General features: G+C 37.4%; 1 protein-coding gene across 1 annotated transcript in view; it reads left to right on the top strand.

Moving 5' to 3' along the window:
• The window catches only part of man1a1 (mannosidase, alpha, class 1A, member 1), a 108655-nt gene that overhangs the window by 76461 nt on the left and 6885 nt on the right, over positions 1 to 25309 (top strand). The window contains exons 6-11 of the mRNA XM_082148236.1: positions 8136 to 8259; positions 8686 to 8779; positions 16113 to 16228; positions 21725 to 21944; positions 22884 to 23056; positions 24307 to 24422. Of these exons, the coding sequence (XP_082004362.1) occupies positions 8136 to 8259; positions 8686 to 8779; positions 16113 to 16228; positions 21725 to 21944; positions 22884 to 23056; positions 24307 to 24422 (843 nt within the window). The remainder of the gene's footprint in view (positions 1 to 8135; positions 8260 to 8685; positions 8780 to 16112; positions 16229 to 21724; positions 21945 to 22883; positions 23057 to 24306; positions 24423 to 25309) is intronic.

The raw sequence follows: 25309 nt of genomic DNA, 5'->3' as shown, positions 1-25309 counted from the left end.
CAGTCGGGCCAGATTTCTGCTTGCCCTGACAGCATTTGCTCTGGCCCCAAAAATGTAATATTATAAAAAAAAAAATTGAATTATTACTTAATTTAGAATTTTGGCCTGGTTTCACAGAAAAGGCTTAGACTAAGCCAGGGTTAAGCCTTAGTTTAATTAGGATATTTAAGTAGCTTTTATAAACTTGCTTTAGGATAAAAACATTATTGGTGTGCATCTTGAGACAAAACAATATATTTTAAGATATGTCAGTGCTTTCTTTTAAGTTGCTTTCAGTTAAAACAGCAAAAACTTGCATTTTAGTCCATGACTAGCTTAAGCCTTGTCTGTCTGTAAATCCGGGGATTTATTAAAAAAAAAAATGTATATTAAATTATTATTATTATTATTATTATTATTATTGTTGTTGTTGTTGTTTTATTATTATTGTTGTTTTATTATTATTATTATTATTATTATTGTATTATTATTATTATTATTGTATTATTAGTATTATTATTATTATTAGTAGTAGTATTGTTTTATTATTATTAGTATTATTATTATTATTATTATAACGTTTTAGTGGAAGTTTTATTTACAAAGACAATTTGCAATAATAGGTGGTCTAGATCAACTGTTTAATATTTTTGTTTAGCATGCTTATAGTTTTCTCTGCTTTAGCATGCAAACAATCAGCATGATAAAAAAAAAAACCCCACCAGTTCTTAACCACCGTGTAATGCGGTTCAATGCGGTCAATTTTAAAAATGTACAAATTCAACAGTACAATAAATTTTAAGGCAATCACTGTTCGACGACATATCACCTGTTGAGAGCAATTTTTACATTATTATGCAGAATCCAAAGGTTTATTTCAGAGAGACTGTAGAGAGATCTATTTCTGGTTTCTTATAGAGTAGTACTCACTTTAATATGTGCAATTTTTCTCCCAGTGCATGATGAAATCCCTTTAATAACATTTAAGGGCTCTTTGATTTTTGACTGGAAAGCAATCACTCAGAACACCCTAGCAACCACGTAGCAACACACTAGAAACAAATCAGAACAACATCTTGGCAACCACTTTATAGCATCATGACAAGTTTTGCACAAACACCAGTCACTTTCTTTCACATAAATGTGAAAATCTATTTATCCCTGATGGTAATGATGTATTTGTACATGCAGCAGTGAGTCACACCAGTGGAACAAGCATGCACGCTTGAATAAGAAACACTCAAGAAAGTTATTGAGAATCAACACTAATTTTCTATTGAGGTGGGTAAATGTGCCTTTCACATAATGAATTCGTCTCATCGGCAAGAGACAGTAACTGCTTTACGATTGCACCTCGCTGAGATGTTCAGTGTTGGTTGGAAGCGCAAGCGTCATAACGGCGCTTTGAATAGGCCACACGCTGCGTGCTTTTCTGCCGTCATTTTCCCCTCCAGATAATTGATGTCCTCTAAATGGTATTTTACAATTGTTCACATCTATTTCAGTTACTCCTCTTTTACTGGCATACGTAGGGGGTTACATAACAGGCATATTTATGCCTGATGGATGCTTTTGAGAGGGTTTGATGAGGCTATTTCTTCTGGTCTTGCCAAAAAAAAAAAAAAAACTAGGAGAAAGCAAGAAGTCAGATAATAATGAGACCTTACTCTCCTCTCTCCCTCCTCCGAGAGCAGCTGCTCCGTTTGATCCATTTTTAGGACTCTCATCTCACCCCCAACGAAAAAGAAAATCGAACAAGATTATGGAAAATTGTTCTATGGTTTAATTGAGCTTTACATTAAGCATATGTCAGGGAGTAAAGAATGGTATAAATGTTTTTCAGTTTTTTTTTTTACTAATCTCTGTTTTATTATGACAAACGGCTGAGTCGCCACCGTGCCCCGGGTGCTTAAACTCTCGCTGGGTAATCAATTCAGAAGACTTGGGCTGTTAGGAATATGTGCGTGATGTGATTAGCCTAATTTCAGAGGTATTTTGCTGTTGCTCGGTGCTAGAGCAGTCAAAACCGTTACATTTGCTGTTTTATTGTCTGCAAAGTTAAACATATTGCATCCTGTCAGATCAATATCACTGTTTTGTGGGGTACGACAGCTTTATAGATCCCTGTAATGTATAGCATGCATATGTGGCATCTGGCCTACATAATTGAATTGTTAGGTTGTGAACAAGAGATATGGAGAGAGTGTCATTGTGTGACTGGTCTGATGTCAAACATAAAGGCTAACTCCTGTAGCAGCCTGAGGATACATGAGCTTTGGTTCATTTGGTGGAGTTCTTATTTCACTCCAGCGCTAGTTAATTATTCAGGCTAATGGTATTTTCTCTGAGCTCTGGCAGATAATTTGTTATGTATCCCTTACTGCTCATTATTAAGTGTCCTACTGCTGGGACATAGGCCTACATAGAGAGACAGCTGGGAAAGAACTACCTTATAGGACAGTGCCGTTTTTGGAGAGGTGTGTACACTATCTAGCTAATTTCTAAAATAAACAAACAAACCAAAAAAATTAAAATCGGTCAAGGACATTTTACATTAGTCATGTTACAGATATTATTCCATTTATGTATTTACATATTTACTTATTTATTTAGCTTCGCTATTTTGTGCTAAAAGAAAGTGTTTGTGTGTGTGTTTGTGTGTACCACATAATATATATACTACAATATATAGTATTAGTGAATCAATGAGTCATTCATTCAGTCAAATCTTTCAAAAATGCTGATTCATTTAGTGAAGAAGAAACAAATGATTGTCTTTATGATTGAGTCATTGAATCATTTACTCAATTGATTTTTCAAAAACACTGATTCATTTAGGAATGAAACGAATGTTTTTTTATTTATTTTTTTGGATTAACTTTGAGTCATAAACATGGATAACTTTAGGAAATTAATTTAGGCATGCAGCAGATGCTTATTTACTTATTAACTTTTAATTCATTGTTTATTGAACTGCTTTTTTTGTAATAAAGCAATTTTATTCCCATGTATATAAATGCATAGGTGTGGTTGTGTGTGTGATAAGACTAATGCTACAAATTGACATGAAACGCTAACAAAATTTGCAAGCGATTTTCATACCAAAATTATTTACGGCATGCGTGACCTAAATTTCTGTCAGCCTCTGAGGAAAGTTTGCATACCTAAACAAAAGTGAAACAGATGGTCATTCACACATCTATTTTGGGTAATTGTTTGGTAACATGACTCAAATTTACATTTTGAATAGTAGACAAAAAATACTTTCTGTTAATAGTATTTAAATGAAATACAAACCCCATAAAAGTTTTTTTTTTTTTTTTTTTTGAGAAATGCTTGGTTCAAATTCCTAAAAATTGGGGTCTCAGCTTGATGACCATGGGAAAATGTGGGTCCCATGGCCAAACCAGTTGAGAACCACTGGTCTATATCACGAGAGGAGCAGCTAAATCTGTATTTGGAAATTTCAGTAAGGAGCCTGTATGTTCTTTTAGTTGTTTGCCTGGCATCACTTTTCCCTTCATTTTCCTACATTTCTGTTACATGCTTTAATCGTCTGTGTAATGAAAAACAAATTGGTTTGGCACAGCTCAGGGCTCTACATTAACATTTGCTTAGGAGCGCTCTTGCCCTTATGGGTACAGTCTGCGTTTGTTTTTTTTAAGACTGCAAAACTAATGTGTGACAATACAACATATGCACAATCAGGCACTGAAAAACTGAATATATGAAATATGTAGTTCTGCAACAATTCTGAAGCATAGGATTGGTCTGGGACAAAGTACATTAGACACTTTCAAGAATAAACTTATTTTAAATTGACAGGCGGCAGACCTGAGTGAACATCCGATAAAGAAAAATATCTATTTTTATAATCACCTCCACTAGTCTTCAAGGTACATTATGGAACTTTTGGCCCTCTTTTGGCCGTTTTTCAGAAGAACATTGTTTTGGTTGTGCTTCGGCTCTGCGTAACAGATGAATAATGACCCTTCACAATATATAATGCTTTACAATGAACTCTGTTAGAGCTACTTATGGCAAATTATCTGTTCAGTAAAATACTTTACTCACCTATTGAGTAATAAAAATGCCATCTTGTCGCTTTTATAATTTTTATTTTGCAACAGTTAGTTGGCACAGTTAGGAAGCAAAGTTGGAGATAGAAAGTGAGGTGGGATCGGGAAAGGTCCACGAGCCTGAACTCGAACACAGGACACAACCTGAAGCACAACTTCGCCATATGTCTGCACGCTGCCCACAAGGCTATCGGTGCCGACTGCTTTTACAACGTTAAGCCAAGCCAATGTTGATTCTCGTTTTATTATTTACGAGATCTGTCACATTCTCTGTTTCACAGCAGAGTCTCCTCTGTTCGCCGTTTGTTTTGGGTTTTCCCCAAAGTGACAGTGAACACATTAATAATGTTACAAAAGATTTATATTTCAAATTGATGTTGTTCCTTCTGTTAACTTTTTATTCATCAAAGGATCCTGAAAAATATTATCAAAATCTCCACAAAAATATGAAGCAGCACAACTGTTTTCAACATTAATAATAATAAGTAGAAATGTTTCTTGAGCAGCATATCAGCATATTAAGATGATTTCTGAAGGATCATGTGACACTGAAGACTGGAGGAATGATGCTGAAAATTCAGATTTGCCATCACATTAATAAATTACATTTCAAAATATAATAAAATAGAAAACAGTTCTTTGAAATTGTAACAATATTTCACAAGATTACAGTTTTTACTGTATTTTTTATCATAAATGCAGCCTTGTAGAGCATAAGACACTTCTTTCTAAAACATTAAAACATCTTACCGACCGCAAACTTTTGAAGGGTGGAGTATATGCTGTAATTTAAGTCCAGACACTGAAAAACATCCTTAAACGATTGCAAACATTTGGGATTTCTTTCTTTTGTTGACTTTGAGAAGCAGCCGATCACATTGTAATTTGAGTGATAGTAATAGTATTATGTTAACAAGTTTTGTTCAGATGTCACTGAATGCATTTTCACATTAACACACAGCAATTTCCTCACGCAAATACCTGCACCGTAGAGCCCTGCAGCATGTGTAATATGCAGAGGTCCAAAGTGCCAGAGGCAGATCAGCGTTGTGTAAAAAATGATGACATTGGTGGTAACACTCCAGAGGTGTTTGCACGCTTTTCCTGCTGTGGCCTGATATATGAGGCCATTACCTCAGTTTTTGTTAAGAATTCGCTGCCACAGGCTAGAAAATATCCTCTTATGTAGTCAAAACGATTGTTCATTAATTATACAGATGTGCCTAGAATTCCTTGCTATCAAATTGCATCACACACAGAAAAACATTCACATAAAACCATCGTCCAAATTAAACCGTTAAGAGTATTTTAGCAGTACTCAGTTCCTCCTGGCCAGAGCTATTGTGGGTAATTTACTGATTTAATGATATAAATATCTTACACGGTCTGTTTTGTAGAATTAGGTTTTAAAAATAAAGTGGAGAGTGTCGTCCTTTTAAAGCTGTGATTACATGTCATTACTCAGCAGTAATTTATCTTCATAATTGGTGTAGAGACAAAGTCCTGTGCAGAGCGGATCTGCTGTCGGGGTAGTAAAAGCTGGTCAGGAGACGTGTGGCGTACTGGTGGTTTCCTTTTCCAGGCCGGAGTTAAAGGAACATTTAGATAGGTGGGCAAACACATTTTTGTCTCAGTGCATGCATTGTCTTAGTCTGGCAGCGCCGCCACTAGCTTAGCTTAGCATAATGAATGGAATCCTTTGTTGCTGGATAGCATGTCGTGAGTAAAAGTGATAAAAAAACGAATTACTTCTTGTGGCCTGTGTATTCACAACGAGTACAAATAGCAATGCAGATTGCGGACAAAAATGTGTTTGCCCACCTATCTAAATGTAGGGGTGACGGTGAATAACCCCTATTTAAAAAAACGGTGGCGTGTTCCTTTTAAAGGGGGGGAGAAACACTCAGTTTCAGTCAATCTCATGTTAATCTTGAGTACCTATAGAGTAGTATGGCATCCTTCATATCTCCAAAAAGTCTTTAGTTTTATTATATTTATAAAAGAAAGATAGGCTGTACCGAGTCTTTCCGGAAAAACCGAGCGGCTGGAGGCGTGCCGTGTGGGCGGAGCTAAAGAATCACGAGCGCGAATCACACACACACCATACATCGCATGCTCCATAGATACATTAACTATACGTGATCATGTTGTTTACTTGCTGTGCTTACGCGCCGATAGCTAACAACACACAGACATTTGAAGCAGTTTTACTCACCGCCTGTGGTTCGACCGTGAACCTTTACCGGGACTGCTCCATCCTTAAGCATTAGACGATCTGCAAATCCGGCGTCGAACTGGGCCTTGTTTATAAAACAATCATCGTCGAAATGCAGGGAACAACCAAGAACACTTGCACAACTCCATTGATGACTTCCCTAAAGCCGAGCACATCGCTTTGATGGGCGTACTGCTTTCGCTCTCTCACTCTGGTCTACGGGTGCGCGCGCGCCCTTCCGGGAGAAGTGCCCTTAGGACCCGTATAAGGAAATTCCGCCCCATCTGACGTCACACACGCCCATTCTCGAAAAAAAACTTTCCGAAACTTGTGACAAACCGGAAGGAGTATTTTTGGCACAGAAATACTCCATCAAACGTACAACTTAATTTTTTTAACTTTGTCCATGTTTTGCATGGGAATCAAACTCTTTAACAGTGTAAAAAACTCAGTATGCATGACATAGCATTTCACCCCCCCTTTAAGTTGTCAGGTTTTAGATGGAACCGTGCCAGTGAAAATCAATAAAGACGGATCTAATCACAGGCGGTGAACACGGCCCCTCTGCAAAATAAGGCTATGAAATCAACTTGACTACTATGTCAGAAGTGGTGTGATTAATTATGTTTGAATAAACTCTAGTCAGAAATTAATTATCAGTTCAGTGACATGATAAATAAAAAGCAGGAAGGTAAAACTCGTAAACTACGGATAAGCAAACCGCAGTTGTCTTGAAATAATTATTTCATTATTTATAATTGTTTTAGCATTTTCTAAGTCTAGAACTTGCATCTGTAAAACTAGAATTAATCCATATATACTGTGTGTGAAAAATACACAATATATATTCACATTTACATGATGTTGAAAGTCTCTTATGCTCACCAAGGCTGCATTTATTTGATCAAAAATACAGTGAAGCAATCATATTGTGCAATATTATTACAACTTCAAATTTCTGTTTGTTTGTTTTTTTGTTTGTTTTTGTTTTTTACAACGTAATTCATTCCTGTGATCAAAGCTGAATTTTCAGCATCATTACTCCAGTGTTCAGTGTCACATGATCCTTCACAAATTATTCTAATATGCCAATTTGCTGCTCAAGAAACATTTCTCATTATTATCAGTGTTTGAATTAGTTGTGCTGCTCAATATTTTTGTGGAAACAGGGATAATTTTTTTCAAGATTCTTTGATAAATGGAAAATTCAAAAGACCAGCATGTATTTGAAATAGACATTTTTTTATAACATTTTAATTATCTTTACTATCGCTTTTGATTTAATTTAATGCATCCTTGCTAAATTAAAGTATTTATTTTCGTTTCTTTTTTTACGCATTGACCCTAAACTTTTGAACTGTAGGGTAAACATAAATGCATGTATTTATGCCTCTGAATGAACAGAAATTCTTACCAATAATATTGGTGTCATCAATCCAATCAAATTTGATGGTTAAAATCAAGTCCTGCCATATTTCTCACTGATATACTTTTTTTTTTTTTTTTTTTTTTTTTTGGTTACACTTTGTTTTAAGGTGTCTGTGTTACAGTGAAATTATATATGTTTAAGTACTGAGTAATATTAAGCAACTACATGTACTTACTATAGGGTTAGGGTAGGATTAGAATTTGGTTGAGGGTTAGTTGCATGTAATTATGCATAATTTACTGTTACGTAAATTATGTTACTATTACTATACGTATATGTAACAAGGACACTGTAAAATCAAGTGTTACCCGTTTTATTTTGTTACCCAATTTTGACTGGTTGAAAGTTTTCAGAGCACAAAATGTGTACACACAGCTCATGGTTGCTCAGTTACACAAATAAGCCTAATCTCTCTTCTTTCCTCTTCCTGCAGTGGGATCGGCAGAAACTGGCCATGGGCGTCAGGAGGAAGCAGCATTCTCGCAGAATACGGGACGCTGCATTTGGAGTTCATGCACCTCAGTGCACTTTCTGGGAGACCAATATTTGCAGAGAAGGTGAGCAGCAGTTCAGGCGTTTCACCTCTGCAATGCATTAAACACTGCTGAACTAAATGTAAACTTGTAGGGGTCATGAACTTTTAGAAGAGCTGACCACAGTGACCCAGATTGACCTCTGCTCATAACCGTTTTATTGATGCTCGTTTCGCTGCAATTCTCAGATCTGATTTCTCACTGAATGAATCCGCTGACCTGACCTGCGATATAGACACAGACAAATGACACTATTACAAGCTCTGAATGAGGCTGTACAAACTGTGAAAGTGACCTAGTCTATAGATTTATGAGTCTGTCCCCTGGAAGACATCGGTCGCATCGCAGAGGCTGTTTATGGTTTTCAGTGGCTTACTGTAGTGGATGAGTTTAGCTATGGCTTAATAATAAGATGTGGTGATATAAGCGATATGTGCCTTGGCATTGCAGGTAATGAACATCAGAAAAGTGCTGAATCGGCTGGACAAACCTCAAGGATTGTACCCGAATTACCTGAACCCTAACAGTGGACAGTGGGGCCAGCGTAAGTACAAAAACACACACACATACTGAAGAACTTCAGAAGTATTAGCTGAAATGTATACTGTATGTTCAAGAAGTTACAGTTTTCCCTGATTGGAAGTGTTTCTCTTCGAGATAAAGGGCTGATTTGTTCACAAAATACTCTCATGGTGACACTCAAAGGCAGATTCAAGACTATATTTGTAGTGGATTGACTGAGACTGAACTTTGGGAGGTGATGTGACTCAGTTGCTGTGCTGCTCGGCTTGCGCCGTCACCAAAGCTGATCATTTGAATGAGTTTTTAAAAATGACATATCATAAAAATTTGACTTTTTCCATGTTTAAATGCTATAATTGGGTCCCCGGTGCATCTACCAACCCTGAAAACGTGAAAAGTGAGAACCCAGTAACTTTGTTTTGATAAGCCTTTCTCTGTAGGCATGTCAAAAATAAAGTGTCATATATTAACCCTTTCACGATTAAGTTTAAAATATTCTAACTGACTCCCCAGAGTGATTTTTTTCAAGGCGACCGATATTTTAGAACGTTCTCTCTTAATGTTTCCATGGCGAAACGTCATATTTGTCACGTGACACACCGCAGCCACAATAACACCGTATGACAGATTTATTGCTTTTATTTCCTTTTTCCTTTTTTATTCAAAATATTCACAAACTTGCCCATGTCATCAACTATCTGATATTCCGATTCTCAAAAATGTCTAAGTGAGTGTGTTTGGTCGTTTAAAAACCTTTAGAAATAATCTTGATCTTGATCTATAACGTGAGATGGGCGCCACCATGTTTTTTTGCGCCGCCGCAGTTCAGAGAGTCCTGTCAGTCATCAGTTTCTCCCGAAATACATGTAAGAAAGTGGCCGGTGAACTCTGAGAAGAATAGAGTAAACTTTATAGTTACTTCCACTATGTTTGCTTGATATGAATAACACACGTCGGCAAATTGTATTTGAATAGATTGTTATTGCTGCTTCCACAGACATCAGTGTGTATTTTACACACTCCAAATGTATTGTTTTACTAGTGCTTATGTGTATTTAGATGTCTGAAACCTAGAATAAACATTATGAGGTTGAAAACACCGCATAGTTGTGATATATGACAGCGCTGAGCTCGTCCGTCTCTGTCTCAGCGCCAACCAGCGCGCGAAAGCACAGTTTGAATCTGGTTGAACCCTCGTGGCGCCGGGCCTGAATCTGGATCAGACGTTTCAATGCCATTTGAGGCCGAGGCTCGACAGCTGGCAACCCTGAAACTGTCGAGAAGTGGCATGACTCTCTCACCACATCTCATCTTCATCGTGCTTTCAGGGTTAATTATGAAACACAGACAATAAATATACACACTCTTCTCCTTGCGTTCATCCTCTAGATGACACGTACATCAATAGTTTGGGCTGTTTTATGCTGTTCTCGAGGCAACCGAAATGACGACTTCAGTGAGGCCTGCTCTGCAGTGTTAGGCGGCTTTCGTGCCGTCCTCGCTCCGAGGGATTTATTGGCGGCTTAGTCTGGAGAGCAGTGCTGTCTCAACTTCATGGTCAGCGATGACGCAGGCGCTTGATGATGAAGAGCCGGAGGAGAACAAAGATACTGCAGTGTGTGTAGTCAGGATAACACAGGAGCACAAATTCTGATGGAGGAACGTCGCCACTGAGCGAGAGGAAAAAAAGGGAGAGGCTTTTGAGCTGTCAGAATGTAGCAATCCGAAACAATGTTTCTTTTTTGTGCATCAGAGCAAGTCCTTCTTTTTTTCGCTTTGACAAAAGTCATTTGTTAGATGATCGTAAACAAAAATGATCTGAGATGGCAGCAGGCCGCAGGGAAGATGGGATGATAACGTACAGCTACGTTTAAAAATAGCTGTCAGTCTTTTTATTTCACACAAGTAGCCCAGAACAGTCCTGAAGGGCTTTCCATATGGGTCAGTTGTCATGTTTGGGTTTGAGCAGCTAGTAGCTCCAGGGTTGACCGTAATGAAACAACAACATGAAACAACCATCCTATATAGTCCACCATCTTACCCTCCTTTTACCCTTCCTCTTTTTTCTCATACTTGTGCATTAACTTAGTTTTACATGGTCAGGAATTCTCAGAATGTTTCAAATCAGTTTGTCTCTTCCAGTTTAGCTTCATATGTGCAACTTGACAAAAGTTCCAAAACATAGTAAGCTGTTTTCTAAGGTGACATGCCAACGGAATAAAACCTCAGGAGACTGAATTTTAGCATTCTTTTTTTATCATTATTATTATTATAAAGAATTTATTCTTATTATTCATTCAAATTCTAAATATTTAAAACAAGTATTGAAATAATATTTGTACATTTTTAAAATGGATGAAATTGTTACAATTTAATTCATTCTAATTCTAAGTATTTATCAGAATTTATCTGCATATATAAAAAAATACTAAATCTGAGTATTGGATAAAGCCAGGTTCAAAATTATTTTTTCATTGTGTTCACATATTAGATGGGGAAAAAAATACAGAGGGATTTATGGATATCTACTTTTGTTATCCTGTAAATCAGAATATACTGTCAATAGCCTTAAAAAATAGATTTTCGCCATGTTGTTTTTTGGAATAAAATGTTATATAAATCAGGCTAGGAATAATATATTTACAAATCCCTCTGTAAATGTCTTCATAATATAACTAGGTACAAGACTGGAAAGTTTGGTGTATATAGGTGCTACTGAAGTGGAGATTTCAGACTCGAAAGAAAAGTCATTTGAGAAAACGGGCTTTAAAGATTTATATCAGCTAATGAGATTGCGCATTTAGAGTTAAAGGTATAGTCGAGGATTTTCCCGAATTTTAGAAAAGAACCGCCCTCTCCACTTTTTGAAAAAATGCACATGCGCAACACTCTACCTGCTCCCGAGAGGGAACGCCTATTAAACGCTAGCATCGCTAATCATAGCTTACATTAACTTTTACTAGCAGTGATTTTAAATGGATTTCTCCAAATAGCATGCCAAACTTTACCTGTCGAGTAGAAACTTCGCGACTGAGGCTTCAGTGGGAAGCCCAACCTGTGCTTTTAGCGCACGCCAGCGTGTGAAATATTCTCCCAAAAACACTGGTCTTGTTTCTTTCTTCAGAGGCCTTTCTCTTGTTGTCATACAATTCGTAGACACTTTTTCTCTTGCGACCCTCAGACATTTTGAAAAAACCCGGTGAGAACGGCGAGCTTCAATGAATGGCTGAAACCGTAGCTCACCACACATATACACCTGAAAGTGCACATGCGCAGAAAGGACGAGCACGTACGACGGCCTTACGTAAACATATCACCAGAATGATTGACAATTAGGAGGACCAATAGTCTTTATGATCCACCCGGAAAAAGAAAATCCTCCACTATACCTTTTAAATCCCCCCCTTTTGCTTTCACGATTGGTTGCTGTTAAAAAGGAAATGACCATATTTGGATCCGACAGCATTGTACAGGAGAGAGAGCTTTCTAACGGTGTATGTGATGACAGGGTGCCGGCAGCGATCGCGGAGCAGCGGGATGATTTAGAACGCCAACTTTTGTTGAATTTATGAGAAATCTACAGACGCAAACAGACAAAGTGTACTAAAATAAAGACCTAAATGTGTATTTCTGACTTTTTTTCCACCACAAGTCTGAAAGAAGACGTTATTGAAGATAAATATCCCAAAATCTCAAAATTAACCAGTGAAAAAAACAAACAAACATGTTTTTGCCTGCCGTGTCTCGGCTTAAAGGAATCCAAAATTCAAAACAATTATAATAATAAATATTACAATCGTTCATTCACCCTCATGTCGTGCTGTGAAACACAAAATAAATTTTGTAATTTTGTCGCTTCACATTTTGCTTTCAGTAAGGGTTGTGGCTAAGAACAAAATGTGTGTATATTGTATATGGTCTGTTTCAGGGCTGCTCTGTGTGCTTCAGTGCTGTACAGAGAGACTTCGCACATTCTCAGTGTCTGTTGGGTAATAAGCTCAGCTGGTCTTCAGGTTTTGCTCAGGAAGCACGTCAAGAGCTGACATAAAACCCCCCGTTTCCAGCTGTCAAGCTTTTACCAACAGAACACCTCACATCTCCTTTTCACAACCAACCCCTCTTACCAACAGCGCAGGACAGTTTGGAGTTTCTATGAGATCTGTGTGTGAACTAATATTACAACAGTGGGGAAAAGCCGTCTTGTGTGACTAAGAAGTTAAATCAGGTAGCGTGGAGCTGTTCAAAATCGGGCCCGCGGGCAAATCCAGTCTGCCACGAGTATCAATGACCTCCTGCTAAAATCTTTTAAAGACTTTCTTTTGAGAATTCAATACCTGCTTCTGTGCCTGCGCTGCAAGAGAATGAAACAACCTCTCCCATTAAAATAAATGAAGCACTTTGAGAGACACGGCTCTTGTCTACACTCAGACAAATGACTCGAAACAAACAATATTTTTTATATATAGAAAGGAATGCTTTTAGTCTGCAAGGATGCATTCAATAAAAAAATATAGCAAAGACATTTACATTGTTACAAAACCTGTGAATAAATGCTTTTCTTTTGAACTTTTAATACAAAAATGTGTTTCTTGAGCAGCAAATTATTAGAATGAGTTCTGAAGAATCATGTGACACTAAAGACTGAAGTAATGATGCTGAAAATTCAGCTTTACCATCACAAAATGCCATACATTTTAAAATATATTAAGTCATTTTAATTGTAATAATATTTCCAAATATTATGTTTTTTTTTACTGGTGCACACAAGACTTCTTTCTGAAACATAAAAAAATCTAACTGACCCCAATTTTTAAATGACCATTCTCTTTTTCTTCTGTAAAAGGTGTAAAAATCTAGTTTAATTCAATTTATAATTGAACCTACCAATTTTGAGTTATACTGTAAGCCCAGATCTTTAGCTAATAAGATTCCATTTAAGCATTCATTTTTCATTTATCTGCAGTGCATGCTTTTCTATCAAGCGTAATCCTAGATAAGTCAGGTCTGTGTGCGTAAGGAGGAAATGTGTGTGTTTCCAGGTGGCACGGTGAGTGAGGCAGTCCGTCCAGTGCTGTCCAGTCCACTGTGTGTGAGAGATGAGAATCTGTGGGTTGAGGAGCAGCACTGTTGTGTGATTGTCTGATTGATGATCAAGCTCATGAATATTTATACCTCATTAAGCACTTGTTTGTGTGATAGATACGTCAAGAGAAATGGAGCCAAAGCGCAGACAGCCGTAAAAAATACACTGCTGAGCTACTGTTCAGGGTAAATGCACAGGAAGGGAAAAACAAAGCATTTTGCTTTAGTTTAAAGTCTTATTTCAAATGTCTAATGGTTTTTTATGGTACTCGCTTTGCACTCAGCTGAATTTCTGAATTAGGCTTTTGTTAATCTTCCTCAGGGATGTTCAAATTATGCAGCTCATGGGCCAAATGTGCACCAGGGGCCAGTGAATAAAAATGACCCGCTAATAGCCGATACTTATGGTTTTAAAATGTGCAATAACCAACAATTACAGCTACATGTGCTGCATCAGCCTTATATTATATCCATTTGAATTTATATCAGAAGTGCTGGTCAGACCCTTTTCATTTTCCAAAACAATGTAGATATATTTTAGTTACTATATATTTATTTTATTCAGATGAATTAATAATTCTAAAGATTATACAATTTCATAAATTTATGCTAATGTCTCATCTTCAAATGTATTAAACCTTCACAAATCAGTACTTAATATTCAAGAAAATTTGACTACAATTCATCTGTAAAATCAATAATAGCCCTATCTCGTGCTAATTGGATGCATCAGTGCGTTTTGCTTGAATGGTATGTTTTTTTATTAATTTTTTTGGCTACTAAATGGAATTCACACATTTGAGTATGCTGTAGTCTGTCACTTTGGGCCACTCAGTGATGACAGTATTTGCATAGTTATGCATTGCTTCATAATAATTAAAAAGGAAATGTGACTTGAAATGAACTGAGAAACTTTTTGTGAATGAATCTGATTATCAATTACAGTGTTGCAGGTGGTTGCTAGGCTTTTCTAAATGGTTGCTAGGGTGTTCTAGGTCAGGGGTCCTCAAATAGCGGACTGTGGTCCGATTCTGGACCCTGGCTTGGTTCCAACTGGACCACGAGACATAATGATCCGGTAGCACCATCAAAACAATGGAGCTGTTCACACCACAAGCCCTCATGGTTGTTTATGATAATTATCTTTTTAGCGCTATATCCTCTAATATTTATATCTAGAGCAAAACGCTCTTCATTAAAGCCCTTTCCATTCCGTGAAAGTTGCTTCTCTCTCCCGCTAAAGACGCTACAGCGCCACATGAAGAGCCGCAGATAATGTAGTTAGTTTAACTAGAGTAGCAAAAACACAGTGAGCAGCAAAATAAGTTTTGCTAAACACTGCAGAAAACGAGAATGCAGCTTTTTTATCTGTCATACATGACTATTTTATATGTATCTTTTCTATCTAGGCTACATTTCGTGTTATTAATCGGCATGTTAAGAGCATTTCATAATAAACAATGTTATAAATGGGGAGACGACAAAAAAATTTGAAATTACTAGTTGACTTTGTTTTCTGTTCGTTATGAGTGTTTTGATTATTATGTACATTGTTTGTTTGTTTTTAGTTGAAAATATGAAAATGGTTCAGACTTTAAGAAGAAAACCCTGAACCCCAATACCGTATCTTTTCTGTCACATGGCCTTCTGTCATGCATGGGTATATAAATGTAAAAATAAAAAGTCTGATAAAACATCTGATTTTACATTTTAATATTCAAAATAATGAAAAAAAAAAAAAAGAATCCTAAACAAAGTACTACTGCTGCTCAGATGGAAATGTATAACTATTCCAAATATCATAATTATAATTATACAGTATATTATAATTATGATAAAGACCTTTTAGAATAATTTTTTTTTTTATCACAGTAGACAAATATGAATTTTATTTTCTGTATGAAGATTATTTGTTGTTTGTAACCTTTAATTCATTCTGATATGTTGTATATGGTATGTATGTATATGTATGTTTTTGTCATGGCATTAAAGCATCTACTACGATTACTACTCTTTTAAGATGCATTGTGAATGTGAAGTACTCCAGGTTCACTTTATCTTGATATTTGCGTAATTCCAAACATGTTTTACCATACAAACTTACTGAGATGAGAGCGCTTCTCTTGCTCTCTCGTACTGTGTGAAAGTCTGTGTGTGCGCATATTCATGTCTAATAATTGTGTGCAATTCTATTTAATGCAGTCCCACAGCAGACTATAGATGAATGTAGGAAGGGATTTTTCACACTCTCTGCCATTTTGGCTCTGTTGCAGATCACGTCTCAGTTGGAGGCTTGGGGGACAGTTTTTACGAGTACCTGCTGAAGGCCTGGCTCATGTCTGACAAAAGTGACGAGGAGGGAAAGAAGCTCTACTACGATGCCCTGCAGGTAAAGTCCTTTTTTTTTTTTTTTTTTTTTGAGAGAAAAAGACCAGAGAAATGTTACATTCTGCTGCCGATTTGATCAAATGGCCAGACCGCTGCTGACTAGACCTCCATGTTTCTTGGATATAAAAAAAACATGTCTCTTTGAACACACAAAAGTCTTCACCCGAATTGCAGCCCCGAAAAAAAACCTCTTCAAGACTTTTTATACTAACCCTGTTCTAGGCCGCCCTCTAACTATGGGCTGTTATTATAGTACAGCTAATGACTTATCCTAGTCCTTTATTAACACAAGCTTGCAAAAGCACATATTCAAAATATATATTTCCTTTTCACACCTATTTTATGCAGCACATACACACAAGCTTTATTTGGTAAGTTTTACTATCGCAGCCCTTTTGACCTTTCTCTTGTTTCACACATTTTCAAACTATGTTCACAGTTCCCTTTAAAAATACATGTGGACCTAACAACCTAGACATGTTGCGTCCACAAACACCCACACACTTCTAACAATGACCCTTGAGTTCGCAGGTCAAGCTCAAATGATGCTTTAAGTAATTTGAGCTTGTCCTGCAAATTCAACACATCCTCATTTGAGCAATCTATTTCATTTTCAACCATAAAACTGTTTACAATGTGTATTATTTTCTTATTTAATCGTTCGACTCGTTTGCTAATTTTTATTAACTGCTGTGCACGATGAATCAGTCCATTCCGAGGAAGTTGAAAATCTTCTCCAGCGCCTTCCTCTCCTCCTTCTCCGTCTTGCTATAAGATCGTCCATAAAAATCTCAACCTTGTCTGTTACATTAACATTTCTTATTTCTGGGTCATCTCCATCCGTTACATTCAAAGCATGCAGATAGTCTTTAATATATACCATTTCTGGGGGTTTATCAGAAGACGATGATTTATCAGAAGAATTCATAATAATTTGTTCTCCATTTCCAATATTTATTACAAACTAAAAGGCTTTCATTTTATTTATACTGTATGTCCTTAAATTCAATTCTGCATCTTGTTCGCTAGCTCAATTCAATTCTCATCTCTCTTTCCTTTTTTCTTCTTTTTTTTTTTGGCTCGGTTGTCATTCACAAATTTAATTTAATATTTAGTCGGACTAAAGTTTATTTAGTGTAAAGTTTCTGTATTGTTGAATGTTTCCACTCAAGTTTCCATGTCCAGTTTTTCCAGGAAAGAATCTGCATTGCAAATGTTAGTTTTTTATTGCCCTTAGCTTGAACATCTAGAAATGTGTCCTCTGCAGGTTTTCAGGTGTTGGAATTCCTCTTCAGTGTTCATCTGTGGAAATGTAGTGTGTGTGCGTGTCTGTGTGCATGTGTGTGTCTGTGTGCGTGTCTGTGTGCGTGTGCGTGTCTGTGTGTGCGTGTCTGTGTGCGTGTCTGTGTGTGTAAGCTGCCACCAGCGTTCTACCGAAGCTGTCCGTGAGAGCTTTGGAAAGCTGGTGCAGACTGATTGTTACAGACCACAAACTCAATCCTCACTTTCATTAGAGAGGACCATCTCAACCTGCCTAAGATAATGTTGTCCCTCTGGCCGTCTGTCTGGGTGCCTCCCTGGAGTGACTCAAACACAGACACACACACACACACACACACACACACACACACTTTGGACTCCAGGCCAATCATCCAAGAAAAGAAAAGTGCATTATTTCGGTCACCTTCAGAGAGGGCTTATAAAATTGCCATTGTGTCCACCATTTTACCCAAGCATTCATTACCACTATATAAAGCTCTTTATCAGGCCTTTAACTCTCTCTATACTGCCTGATTTCACCTAATTTATCTCACTAACCATGGATAGTGCGCTCAATCATCTCCTTTCATCCACACCTCTCAGCTGTAGCATTCAGTTATTTGCACCATTGGGAAAAATAAGCACATTACGGCAATGACTGTTGACGTATCGCCGTAGATTGAGTTCCTGTTGTTCAAGCAATGCTAAATGCTAAATGCTAAAGTCTTCATTTTTGTGCCTAACAGTGTTGGGGGAGCTACTTTACAACTGGCATTCCAAGCTACGAACTAGTGTCATTGGAATATGGTGGTAATCGAAATTATTCAATCCCAAATGCAAATCAGGTTTATTGGCAATATTTACAGACTTTCAGCTGTTTGCAATGAACAAATCAAACAAAAGTAATTGAAATAGCTCAACACAACAAATGTTGAAAAAGTGTTTTCCCCAAATTCAACTGAAAATGCAATTTTTAATGACTTCTGCCATCTCAAAATTATTCAACCCCCTGAATAGGATTCCTCACAACAACACAAATCTGCAAAATGGTTGTTGTCTCCAGCACACCTGATGGAACTAATCAAGGGCTTCATTAGTTGCACCAGGTGTGCTTGAGCTAGAACACATGAAATATCTGAACTGGCTAGGTTTGTTGAGTGTCACATTTGACTGCATTTTAGAAATATGGCTCAAAAGAGAAGTCAAAAGAATGGTCCAAAAATTTGAGAGAAGAAATCGTCACCCTTCACAAAAAAAAGGAACAGGATACAAAAAGATAGCGAAGGCGCTAGTTCCTAGTGACACCGTTGGAAGCATAGTTCGCAAGTTTAAAGTTAAAGGAACTGTAGTTACACTACCTGGACGGGGCAGAAAAAGGAAGCTATCAATGGCTGCAGCCAGATTTCTGAGAAGGCAGGTTTAGAAAAACACTTGAGTGACTGCAAAAAGACCTGCACAGTAAGGCATGTACTAAACACATGTGGTTTCCATGCCAGAACTCCAAGATGTACACCACTACTCACCCAAAAGCACAAGAAAAGTATCTCAAAATCCTATAAATAAGCCCACAGAAGTTTTGGGATTCTGTTCTGTGGAGCGATGAAACAAAACTGGAACTTTTCGGCCCTATAGATGAGCAGTATGTCTGGAGGAAGCAGAATGAAGCATATGCTGAAAAGAACACTCTGCCAACAGTTAAGCATGGTGGTGGCTCGGTGATGCTCTTGGGCTGCTTTGCATATTCTGGCACTGGAAACCTGCAGTGTGTGGAAGGCAAGATAGATTGATTGAAGTATAAGGAAATCCTAGGAGAAAATGCCATACCGTCAGTGAAGAAGCTGAAGTTTGGGCATCATTGGACCTTCCAACAGGACAATGATCCAAAGCATACTTCAAATTCCACCAAGGCTTGGTTGCAGAAGAAGTCCTGGAAGATTTTACAGTGGCCATCACAGTCACCTGACTTGAACCCCATAGAAAATCTCTGGTGGGCGGTTGCAGCACGCAAACCCAAGAATATTACTGAACTGGAGGTCATTGCTCATGAGAAATGGACTAAGGCTACGTTCACACTGCAGGGCTTAATGCTCAATTCCGATTTTTTGAAAAAATTAGACTTTTTTGCAAGGCCGTTCACATTACCAATTAAATGCGACCTTTTGTGATCTCCTGTGTGGACGTGAAATGACCCAGAAGTGACCCGCATGCGCAGAAGAGTACTCAACGGTCAACGACGTCACTTGTTGTTTGCGGAAGTAGCTAAACTTTAACTGTGATTCTCTCACACACACACACGAGCGCGCGCAGCGACCGTTACACAAGAGCCAGACAGCAGCCGCTGACCTATCTAATATCAGATTCAGCACAAATAAGTTAACATAACGTATATATAATGGCCGTGGGCTTTTTTATGTTTTTTTTTTTTTATTAACGGGCTCGTCGAGGTCGACCCGTTCGGCAGATTTATCTCAGCTCGACGAATATGCAGTCCGTTTTCAAACCGACGACTACTTCAACGCAGGATTATGACGTTTTTCGCGTATCAATGACGTGCGGGTCGGATAAATGCGACCTGGCCGTTCAGACTGAAGTCGCATTTGAAAAGATCGGATATGTATCGGATTTGGGACCACATACCCAAGTGGCCTGGGTCGCATTTGAAAAGATCGGATCTGTGTCGTTCAGACTGTCATGAAAAGATCAGATACAGGTCGCATAGGGGCAAAAAAATCGGAATTGGGTCGTTTCAGCCTGCAGTGTGAACGTAGCCTAAGATTCCTCAGAAATGCTGACAGAATCTTGTGTCTGGTTGTACATCTTGTTTGCAGCAGGTCATAACAGCAAAAGAGTATTCTACTAAGTGCTAAAGATGCTTGCCATGAAGGGGTTGAATAATTTTGAGACCGCAGAAGTCATTAAAAGTTGCATTTTCAGTTGAATTTGGGAAAACCACTTGGAACATTTGTTGTGTTGAGCCATTTCAATTACTTTTGTTTGATTTGTTCATTGTAAAGAGCTGAAAGTCTGCACATTTTGCAAATAAGCCTAATTTGCAATGTGGGTTGCATAATTTCGATTACAACTGTACTTGATTCTGCTCACTTGTGGCATCCAGGCAACTGATTTCATACACAATCTTTCTACATTTTATTAAAGTTACGATGATTCTGAAAAGTGCTGGACCCCTGTCTACCAATCCTCATGTGAAAGAAGATACATTTTATAAATATTATTAAAAAAAATTATGGTTTAGCTTTGACAAGCACATCTCACAGTACAGGATGTGATTTATTTCTCCATGTGCTGTGGCAAGAGAGTAGTTACTGTGGTCTACTGCGGTTCCATGTACCAATCCGCACTCTTTTTCTTTTGGATAATAAAATAATTTGAACTCAAATCAATATTTATATTTGATTTAATTTTATGTTTGATTTATTTAATAAATATTCCATGTCCATCTATGCATTTAATAAGCACAGCAGTAATACACAGGTTAATAAACTGCCGTTCATTATCACAGTATATATCCTTTAGGGTGATGCAAGATCCAAAATCAAACACTTGAATCCAGCATTCTCATGCTATAGAAGAATATATAACAAATATTTGATTAATTACTCATCTTACTCTTTAATTCAATTAGACAAAAAAAATTAAAAATCTTGACAAAAATGCTATCATTACATGAACAGCTACAATACTTAAAAGTATTCAACATACTTAAAAAAAAAAAGTAAGCTACTACTGTTATGACTTTCAGTTTCTCCACAACACTGATGCCATATTTATGATGAAATAAGATTACAAAGGGTGTGATGTAAGAAAAAGAGAGTCAGATGCTTTACTTATTTCCTTGCGTGCCTTTGGTACCATGGTGATGAAGTCTCCAGTTTTCCATTCAAATGCACCGGAGCCCTTTTCCAGACAGATAAGAATCTCATTTCCCATGTGTGTGATGTTTCTGTAAATACACATCTCTGGCACACAGCTGTGACCCTGATTTCTGCTATGATCTTCCTTACTCTGGGCCTTGAACTGTTCTCAGGACACTTTTGAGAGAAATCACACCGAAGCCTTGAATGCCCTTGTTTGCATTTGTTTAGTTTGTTTGCCTAATTGCCAAAAGAGGACAAAGTTCATTTTAACCCACACAGTATAAATAACCACAGAGTGAAGAAATTGGCATTGAAAACAACTTAAAGTGACCTCTACTTTTCATTTTCTCTTCTGTATGCAGGCGATTGAAAAGAATTTGATCCGGAAGTCAAGCGGAGGGTTGACGTATATCGCAGAATGGAAAGGTGGACTCCTGGAGCATAAGATGGGTCACCTGACCTGCTTCGCCGGTGGTATGATTGCTTTAGGAGCAGACGGAGCCCCCGATGATAAGACGGGTCACCAGATGGAGCTCGCGGCTGAGATCGCCCGCACGTGTCATGAGTCTTACACCCGAACAAGTGAGTGACAGAACTGCTTTGAAAATGAATTTCCAGCAAAAAAAAACAAAAGACGCTTGATTATACAGACATTTTCTAGGTATAGTTAGAATAGTGCAGTGCATGTACAGACACCCTGATTTAAGAAATAATGTTTTGTGTAAAGAAAATGAAGCTTATTTTCTACCATTTTTATTTTCCATTTTTCTTGCCTACCAACTATGATTGCAAAATATAATTATAATTCTCATTATTGTATTGTGAATAAATTATTGTTGTAGTTTTTGTTGTATTGAATTATTTATTTATATTATCTTTATTATTATTATTATTATTATTATTATTATTATATATTTTTTTATTTTTTTTTACTGTATAACAGTAAATCGAAAGTGCTCAAAGGTGAAATGGTAATTACGGTAATGAGAATTATTTATTTATTTATTTATTTATTTATTTATTTATTTATTTATTTATTTACTTATTTAAGCTACGTTAATGCGTTTTTGTGGAAAATTGTGACATGAAAACAAAACAATGTATTTAAGTAAATATTTAAATGATACGTTTATTCATAGGTTTGTCTAACATTCATTATATACAGATTATGTGATGTATTTTTCCACATGTGTGCAGTGGCAAGAGATTTGTTACTTGTCAAGTATTTTCTTTTGCTGACTCTGCTCAGTGCCAGTTAACCCTGAACACACACACACACACACACTCAAATCCCTCTGACACTCGTTAAACACACACACATACAGAGTAATAGTCATCACCGACGTGTTCATAATGCGTAGGTATTTTTGTCTGACGCAGATTAACAAAGGTCCAGATTATACCACAGCCTCTAATCCACATTCTGATAGTGTTTCTCTTCATCTCAGGAACAGTGTAATCCCATAATCCCTTGTCTCCATGGACGTTTAAGCGATGAATTTGTCGGCATGCATGTTTCAGGTATGAAGCTGGGTCCCGAGGCGTTCCGTTTCGACGGCGGCGTGGAGGCCATCGCCACACGGCAAAATGAGAAGTACTTCATCCTGAGGCCGGAGGTCATCGAAACGTACATGTACATGTGGAGGTTCACCCACGACCCCAAGTACAGACAGTGGGGCTGGGAGGCGGTACAGGTGAGAACTCTGTCATGTCGATTTGACACATCACTTATTATGTAATGTCACCAGTACGTGACTGGTTAAACTGGGATGTAGGCCAGACTGTGAGTCACAGTGAGGCTTTATCCCTGCCCTCAGACGCTCCCTGCACTTCAGCATAGCAGGATTAGAGACAATGGAGACCGCCAGGATCTCACAGCCTTGTAATTGTATCATAATGACTTCAGATTGCCATTGTGATTTGTCTGTCCCTTTAGGCGATACATCACATCTCTTCCTCCCTCGCTCTCCCTCTGCCATCTATTCCCCTGTCAGTAAAAATGTGCTGGCTCAACTCTTATGGAATGAAAGGCTTGATTCTTTCTTTCCTTCAAAAACCGCTTTGTAAAATCTTCATTATCTTAAAACGTTCTTTTACACAATCTTTACACCGCCACAATGCCAATAATTTGATTGTTATTATGGCACTTTTCACAAATAGAGCACAATTTGCTTTCCCATTACAGAGACACATCCCATTACTGTTTGATAAACTGTTATATGAGGTTTCTAGCATTAAAAGTGGATAATTTTAAACAAATCAGATATCTTTTTTTCTATTTAACTTTGATGTTTATTCAATGGTTTTAAACTGTATTCACATAATTATGTTCCAAATTTGGTTAAAAAAAAAAAGGTTTAAAATATCACTATGCACATGCACACATGTTTTTATGGGGACTTAGTAAAGACTTAAAAAATCATCATGTCTATGGTGTCACATTTGATCAATTGAATGCATCTTTGCTGAATAAAAGTAATTTCTTTTAAAACTTGGTATTCAAACAAACGCCTAAATCCTGAGAATTAAACTTTGGCACATAAATTGTCCTACACAGTTGTACAGTTTTTCTGTTGTAAATCATGAGGCTCCTTGAGGTAAACTATGCTACACTATTACTTTTCTGAGTGATTGGACCTACTATTTATGCCTGATTGTCAGGCTGAATCAATCTCTCATAGACTTACACTGAAGGAGCAGCCCTAAATGTATATCTAGAGACCAGAATATTATAAAGCGGGGGTCTACAGGCAGGTGAGTTTGATCAGGGTCTTAGCTAAACAGAATTGCCAAGCCCTGTTATATAGACTTGTGAGTGGGGGTCTTTTGAATGGACCCAGTAAACACCTTTGCATCAGTGTACTGTCTCTGAAAATCAAAGGTACATGCGGTTGCTAGGAATTGCATTTATACTGACAGGTGCATTTATATCTCTGTATCTCAGGCTCTGGAGAAGTACTGCAGGTTGGAAGGGGGTTACAGCGGAGTAAGAGACGTCTACGCCAGCACTCCTAACCATGATGACGTGCAGCAGAGCTTCTACCTGGCTGAAACACTCAAGTGAGTACAGCACACACACAGGTGGCTGTGTTGCAGGGTTGAGAAAACTGCTTGCTTAAAGGGGTGGTATAATGCCCTTTTCACAAGATGTAAAATAAGTCTTTGATGTCCCCAGAGTGTGTATGTGAAGTTTTACCTCAAAATACCCCACAGATATTTTTATACAGCATGTTAAAGTTCTCACTTTTTGAGGGTGAGCAAAAACGCACCGTTTTTGTGTCGGTTCCTTTAAATGCAAATGAGCTTCTGCTCTCAGCACAGAGGGCGGAGCTTCAACAGCTTGTCTCCTTTTATCTCACATAAACATGCATTGAAAATTTCAAAAACTTTTAGCCTTTTATGTTCAAATCGGAGTCAGAAACATGGAGAGACTCAAGAAGACGTGACAACATGTAGACAACATTTCTGAATGGTTAGTTGATGAATTTATGTAGCTTTTGTGTAGTTATCTTCTAGTCATCTTCTAGTCTTGATAATCTATAAATCGTATTCCGGGGGCGGGGTTTATGTCAATTTTAGGGTTAGTGATGTCACTAACCCAGGAGGAATGTCGTGTAGTTCCTAACATGCCACACACACACACACACACACACACACACACACACACACACACACACACACACACACACATATATACATATACATATATACATACATACATACATACATACACACACATACATACATACATACATACATACATACACACACACACACGTATGGTATGTATGTATGTATGTATATAATGGTATTATATACATATATACACACACACACACACACACACACACACACACACACACACACACACACACATACATATATATATATATATATATATATATATATACATTTCTATATACATATGTATTATTGTAATTATTATT

The sequence above is a fragment of the Leuciscus leuciscus genome (assembly GCF_965113295.1).
Source record: "Leuciscus leuciscus genome assembly, chromosome: 19".
Lineage (NCBI taxonomy): Eukaryota > Metazoa > Chordata > Actinopteri > Cypriniformes > Leuciscidae > Leuciscus > Leuciscus leuciscus.
This window is presented reverse-complemented; position numbering and strand designations above follow the sequence as displayed.